Here is a 7,128-nt window from a genome sequence, read left to right on the forward strand (position 1 = left end):
GTTCAGATTTAAGAAACCCTGTTTGTTTGGTACAGACCTCCTGCAGCCCCAACCCACAGCTGTTACCAATGACAACCAGTCCAGGTCCAGTCCCATTCAGCTCAAACAGAGTCAGGGTTACTGCTGTTCTGCCTGCTGGCTCACTGGAAAGGCTCTGCTACACTAAACGGAACTGAACCTTAATGACCTGTGTTTACCCTACTGTATCATGGCAGGAGGCTGCTGTGAAAAAGGGGGTCCAGTCATCATGAGTGCATGCTGCCTGTTACGTTGCTCCAGAAAATAATTTCCCCCTGGGATTATTAAAGTATTTTCTGATTCAGTAGAGTTCTGACACACTTGTTGCTTTCGTTCAACCTTTTGAATACATCGGAGTTAGTATTCACTGCTGTTTGTTTGTTTGTTTGTGTGATAAAGACAACAAGCACACAGTTACCCTCCTCTCTGTAGAAGGTTTTATCAGGTGACGGTTTCGCTCTTTTGCCTTTGGCCATCGCCTCTTTCAGCTTCCTCTCATACAGACCTCTGGTGGAGTCTGGGTACAAAACAAGCCACGTTAGTTACACTTTACACACGACGACAGGAGGTGTTAGCCGTTACAGTGACTCTTGTGTGGAGTTAACGGCCGTGAAACGGTAATTCAAAAAAAAAAAAAAAAACGGGCGCAAAGTGACGGTTGACGGTGGGCCACTCACCGACCACGGGGCCGTGCTTTATCCCGTATTCATCCAGCAGCTCGCTGATTTCCTGCGCGGACTTGTTGCTTAGCGAAGACATTATTTTTAATTTGATTTATTCGTTCAGCTTTCTGTGTTGTGTTATTTGTATGTTCTGATTGCGGTGAAGACTTTCGTTTGTCCTAAAAAAAAAAACATAACAGCCATAACTCCTCCCACCGGATGTTCGTTTTGGTGCGCGGGATGTCGCTCTGTGGAGTCGAGCGGGGGTTTGGAGGCGTCGGGAGGCTAAACCCCGCCCTCGTTTGTTTAACCGGGTGTTTAAAACATTCGCACGTTCAGAAATATTTACATCACTTCCGTTTCCGTTTGACAATTTCTTCTTTTTACGATTCATTTTTTTATTCTGGTTACTTTCCAAAAATGTAGCAGCGCCACCAGCAGGTTGGTGATGTTATATCGACTACTAATACTAATAATGATAGTAATATTAAAGCGAATATTATTACCATCAATAAAGTAAAACATTTTTTTAAGTACATCAGTATTATTAAAAATAAAAGAACAGATTATTATCACTGATTTATTTACATATAAAAGCCTTTTATGTAATGTTGTGTAGTTTAATCTTAATCTTAAACAATCTATTGTATATTTCATTTTTTATGTTAAAACGTTTATCTACGAAGTGACCAGTAACTATCAGATACTTTTACAGGAGTAAAAAGTAGACAATGATGAACTGTGATGATGAAGAGTAGAACCAGAAAACAGTAGAATATATAAATACTATATATTAATATTAAAGTACAAGTCAAGTCTCAAAATTGTATTAAATCAAAGTACTGAGTTACTGTCCACCACATTATGATTAGATTTAGGCCTATTTAGTCCTGATGTAATTTACTTTACTTGGCATGGGAACATATTTCACTACAGTAATACAAATACATACAATAATAAAATACAATCAGCATCGTTGTAAACAATGGTAAATCTTTATTAAGCGTATTACAGTTAACAGAACATACATTTGAATGTGTAGAACTTTACATCGCATTTTTACAAGAAAATATTGTCATCTTGGATTTTTCTTTCATCCTCTATAAGCATTTGAACACATTTCCAAAAAATAAGCTTTGCCCTAAAAGAACACATGGCTGAACCAGCCTGCCTGGTCTGTGGCCAACCAGAACATCATCAGTCCCGTCACTACCACCACACCCATCTTCAGTGTCAGCTTCAGCAGGTCGAGACACTGTGGGAAACAAAAAGACCGGACAGAGAGGTTGAACAAACAAACTAACTAAGGGACAAATGAACAGAGTGAATGTTGAGAAAAGCCCAGTGATTACACACTTTGTGTTTCCTGGTACAGTTTGGTGTGTTGCAGAGATCTGGCACATTCTCTGGTAGCTGAGTGTTTGGGGGATCACACACAGGTTTCATTTGCACGATGTCTTCAGGCTCCCTTAATTCCTGGGCAAAAGGCAAAGCAGTTAATCTATAGCAGTTAGTCTAGTGTATGTGATCGTCAGCATGTGTGTGGTCATGTGTGTCCTCGTGCAAACCTCAGATGTTTCTGCCGAGCTCAGCTCCTCCTCCCTGTCAGTGGAGCTGCTGAGTGAATCTCTGTCACTGCTGAGTAAGGAGGAAGCAGACAGAGGGGTTTTATAGTAGGGTTTTTGTCTATTTACAGTTCAGGTTGTAGTTTGATATATATTAATAATAATTAAAATATATTCTGCTTACCTGTCAGTTTCATAGTGAATGATTTGAGACAATGGATCTGCACAAAACTGAACTTTTATCTGCCGTCCTATTAAAGCACAAATATAAATGAATAAATTGTGGAATACAACATTAATGTTTTTCCATATAAAGACTATACCCTCTTCATGGCTCACCTTCTCTTCCGTTCTCTCCGTCACTGTCGTCATAAAACTCATAGAAAGCCCTGATTCTCTCCTGCTCTTGTTCCCAGTTCCTGTCCTCTTCAGACTCATCATCTCCCAACTGTCCCATCTCAGAGATCTCAGAGGCCTCTAGTTCGGTGTTGAAGAAGAAACTGTCATCCAGAGATCCTTGGTTAGAAGGGCTTGTGGTTTTTGCGTCCTCTCTCTGTACCGCTGAGTAGGTGTTGACGTCTTCTGCAGCAGTCACATCTGAAAGCAGGGTTTCCGCTTTGTCTGTGTCCTCTGTGGTTAACAGGTCTAAAGACAGAAGAGTATCAGTTGTTAACACGTCCAGATTCCAGTTTATGGTGAAATCTGCTGGATCCACTCTGTAGTCGTCAGATGTGCTCCATCTGGCAAACGCTGCACTGCTCCCACTGTGAAGCTCCTCCAGTTGCATGTTGTTTTCTCGACCCTGTGGACACATGTTCTCCAGGACTTCCTCATCGCTTCTCCTCACTCGGACCTCATCATCACTGGAGGAGTAGGAGTCACTCTCACCTGTCTCACCTTCGTCATCACACCCAATCTCTACTTCCCCTCTGTCTTTTTCTGTAGTTGTCACATGCAGGCTCCTGAACTTATCAGCATCCACCTCTAAATCTATGCTGTACAGATACTCATCTCCCTCCTTATCGTTGCCCTGGGCCCCTGCCATCGTCGTTGCATCAGTCACACCTCTTTCCAGGCAGGTGTCCTGCTTGGCAATGGACTTATTTTCTTGAATTTTCCCTCCATTTTCTACGTATTCACATGAAGAAAAGTCTGAGGGGTAATCTGCAAAACTCTCACCTGCCTCTTGGTGCTCCTCCCCTGAGAAATCCTTCATTTTCTCTACGTACTCCTGACCGTCAACTTCAGCAAGAAGATCCTGCAGATTTTGCGCTGATATCTCGGGACACTCCACACCACTGGCTTTCTCTGGGACGTCTCTGCAAGGATTTTCAAGCTCCCGCTCAAAACACTGAGCAAGAACATTTTGTACTTGCTCAATTTTCATGCCCTCGCACTCAGAATCAGAGGAGTCCTCTCGTTTTTTCTCTTCCCTCTCTTGCTCATCCTCTTCAATCCCGTCACCTTTTGTCATCATCTCACTGCCACGTACGGGGACTCTCTCAAAATAGGACACCTCCTCATCACTCTCGCTCTCACCTTGCTCCTCATTTCTAACTTGAGGGTTTTCAGCACCCTCTGGGGCCAGAGGTTGTCCCTGAGCAAAGAGCCTGTCCTCTTTATTACCATCGCAAAATTCATTGCCGCAGTGGACTGACATCAACAAATCCCCTGGTTCCTCTCCTGTTCCCATGTCCTCTTCCTCATCCTCTTCCTCATCGTCTCCAGAGACAGAACTTTCCTGTTCAGAATCTCCATCTGAGCTTGTGTAATCCTCCTCCGGTGTTTTGTCAATGCCCATGACCCGTACACCTTGAAAACCCTCCTCATCAGACTGCTCTTCATCCACATTTTCAGCCATGTAAATATCTTTAGTTTCCATGTCAGACAGAACTGCAGTTTGAAGCGTTGCTTCCTGTTGCACAGCCTCTTCTTCCTTTGTTAAGTTTTCATAAGAGATGTCTGATTTGTCCTCAAATTTTTCATCAAAATTAAAATTCTCAAAGTCCAAATCTCCATCAGGAAATGATGGAACAGATGTATCTGTAACAACATCATTATTTGAAAATTAAATACTTTTCATAAATAGTAAAAAAGTATGAAATACCACAATATCAAGACATTGTTCTTACCTGAAAACGCATCACTGAGTAGATCAGAAAAACTTTGTTCCATCTTCACAAATGGTGGAAACAATAGTTAATATGGTCGCAGTTATAGCAAGACAAACGTTAATGCATTGCCACAGATGATCTCTTCGCTCAGAGAGGAAGAGAACATAAAGTAACTCTCATCTGTTGTCGCTGCGAGTGGCTTCCTGTCAAACAGACGGCACATAAATTACACATTAAAACTAATTGATTAAATATAAGACTACACAAGTATACATTATGTTAGCTTACCTTTTTTAAAAGTGAAGATGATCAAAGAGGTGTATGAAACGTCTTTCTTAAAATCTCAGAAGTAATGTTTTGTGTTTTGTGTTGCTGCAGGAACATACCTTCATGAGCTCATGAAATGATGTCAGGTTTGATGTGGTTTTGGTTTCAGATGCACAATAAAAAGCAGCAGTTGAACACGCAGCTCCTTCGTGTTCAGCTCATGTTTCATGGTGTCTTATATAACTGAGAAGAGTTGCAGTGCCAGTTTGATGATGAGTTGGACTCATTACAAAAGAACACTTGTTATCATCAATATTCTATTTTATTTATTTTAACAGCTAATATCAAGTAAAACTACAGTTAAAATTGAGACATCCTGATTTGTAGATTGTTGTTCTGAGTGGTCTTAAAGCTCATTGCGGAGGAGGTAGCGATGATTAGGCTTCAGGTCAACTTCTACAGGAAAATGATCACTCACCTCAAGAGCCTAAAGTGCCATCAAAAGAACAGGATTAATGTTCAATGCCAGTATATAAGTGAACTAAAGAAAGGTATATTTTTTTACATGTTTACCTCCTCTTCGGTGAGATGGAAATCCTCTTTAAAGTTGAACGGCTGAGCTGAACCTGGTACTATACAAGAGATAATCTCATGTCCGTGGATAATGATCCTGTTTGGAGGTGAAAGCCAAACTGTAAAGCATAACCTTGTCTAACACGATGGACCTCTACAGCACAAAGTCCTCAATCACATGTTATTATAGAGAGTGCACATGAAAGTCAGTTTCCAGCAATCACTGACCTGTCATAGGCACAGTGTGTCTTCTGGCGGACAGTAGTGTCTTGCTTATCTCCAATCAGCCAGTGAAATTTGGGGTCACTCCTCAAGCGCACAGCTCTCCAGCCCTTGATGGTGACGTAGCTGCAGCCGGCGTTCAGGTCCCCTAAGATCATCACATTCTGGGTGAGTGGAGAGGAAGTAAAAAGGGAAGTTCAACATCGAAATTACTCATAATGTCTCTCATATGTGAAACCAACAGGAGATAAACAAATGAGATAACCTACGTCAGTCTTCCACTTCTTGTGAATTCTTTTGAAGACGGTATACAGCTGGTCAATCTCCTTCATGGCATTTCTGGGACAAGTATGCTGCCCGATCAGGACAAAATCCTTTACCACTGCAAAAAAAAACAAAAAAAAAACAAAAACATTTATGATCATATTTGGGGCATAGTGTTCACATGGAACATAGAGGAACTTGATTATTGATATCCCTGAATACACAATCATAATTTAAACTAGAGTTTTGATTCTTTAAGTTCTGGATCTAAATAAGGTGTAATCCACCTAGCACATCCAGGTTTTTGGAAAGCAGGTCATGATGTTTACATGTGCGAAGCATCACAGATAGTCCCAACAACTATGTGGTATACCAGTGTGTACTATAATGCAATTTCTTTTCCTGCATAATTCTACAGATGCCTTTTGTTTCATCGTACATGTTGTAGGGGAGTGAAAGCGAACGATGAAAGGCTCTCTGGAGAAAACTTCAGTTTCATTGCTCCCATCTCCTTCTTCTTTAGGATACTGATAATGCTCTTTGACCTTCAACATGTTGTTCCTGGAGAAAATGAAAGAGCAAAAAAGACGATTCAGGATTAAACTGACTATTAACAGCAAAGGGATCCTGTTTGAGATGGGTTACCTGTAAATGTAGACATACTGCTCCTTGTAGGTCTTCCTTCCCAGCCTTTCACTTTCCACATAAGAGTATGGGTTGGATTTGTGAAATCTGATAACAGCATAAATGAGATAAGTTTAAACTCTAAGGTGTTGATTGGAGTTTTTTTTATGAGACAGATGATTCACAAGATCCTTTAAACTTGCCCACAATCCACAAAAGCTTGCACCTGTTAAGCTCTTTCACCAAAGTTTGTATGGCCTCTCCTTTAGAGTCTCGGACCTCTTGAATGAGACACAAGTCACACCGAGAAAGAATCTTGCAAGCAAAAGAAGAAAATAAGCTCCATCAGTTGTCTAGTTGTGTGTGGCTGGTGCTCTAGATGTTTCACACTTGCCGTACACTACCTTTAGGAGAATCCCCATAACCTTCTTGTTGTTGGACTTTGTTTCGCCAAAGCTCTGAATGTTGAAAGCGCAGATTTTCAGGGATGATGTGACGTTCAACGCACACAACCCGACAACAAACAGCAGAACTGCAGTCCTCATCTTGCAGAAGATTATCACTCTGTAAGTAAAAGAGAGTTTGGCAAGATCCTCTTTGTCACATTGTGAAATATGTTACAAAAACCTCTTCGCCCATCTGCGCCCACAGGACCGGCTTTGCAGCCTCTTACCTTCAGGCTCCCCGGGAGACTGACCCCAGTCCAGCAAAGATCCATCTCTTCATTAACCTGTGGTGTATTTGGGGAACATGCAGGTAAATGTGGATGAAAGACAGGGGCTGCAGATCTGTGTGGTGGATGTGCTGTGTCAGTGCCTG

General features: G+C 41.5%; 1 protein-coding gene across 3 annotated transcripts; it reads right to left on the bottom strand.

Annotated features, from left to right (window-relative positions):
- Window positions 1-1,659: 1,659 nt before the first annotated feature.
- Window positions 1,660-5,173, bottom strand: si:dkey-183p4.10 (acidic leucine-rich nuclear phosphoprotein 32-related protein 1). 3 transcript variants are annotated; one of them, XM_035656492.1, is made up of 8 exons: window positions 4,648-5,173; window positions 4,378-4,562; window positions 3,425-4,288; window positions 2,585-2,890; window positions 2,430-2,496; window positions 2,249-2,318; window positions 2,037-2,156; window positions 1,660-1,935 (listed from the first exon to the last, which is right to left on the bottom strand). In XM_035656492.1, exons 2-8 carry the CDS (start codon window positions 4,418-4,420, stop codon window positions 1,822-1,824), a joined length of 1,584 nt encoding a protein of 527 aa, XP_035512385.1. In that variant the 5' UTR covers window positions 4,421-4,562; window positions 4,648-5,173; the 3' UTR covers window positions 1,660-1,821. The 3 variants fall into 3 exon arrangements, with proteins under 3 accessions (XP_035512385.1, XP_035512384.1, XP_035512383.1); XM_035656491.1 differs by having other exon boundaries at window positions 2,585-4,288; window positions 4,746-5,172; XM_035656490.1 differs by having other exon boundaries at window positions 2,585-4,288; window positions 4,648-5,172.
- Between the last annotated feature and the right edge of the window lie 1,955 nt (window positions 5,174-7,128).

Source organism: Morone saxatilis, unplaced genomic scaffold (genome assembly GCF_004916995.1).
Source record: "Morone saxatilis isolate NCDOM2014 unplaced genomic scaffold, NCSU_SB_2.0 Contig15, whole genome shotgun sequence".
Classification (NCBI taxonomy): domain Eukaryota; kingdom Metazoa; phylum Chordata; class Actinopteri; family Moronidae; genus Morone; species Morone saxatilis.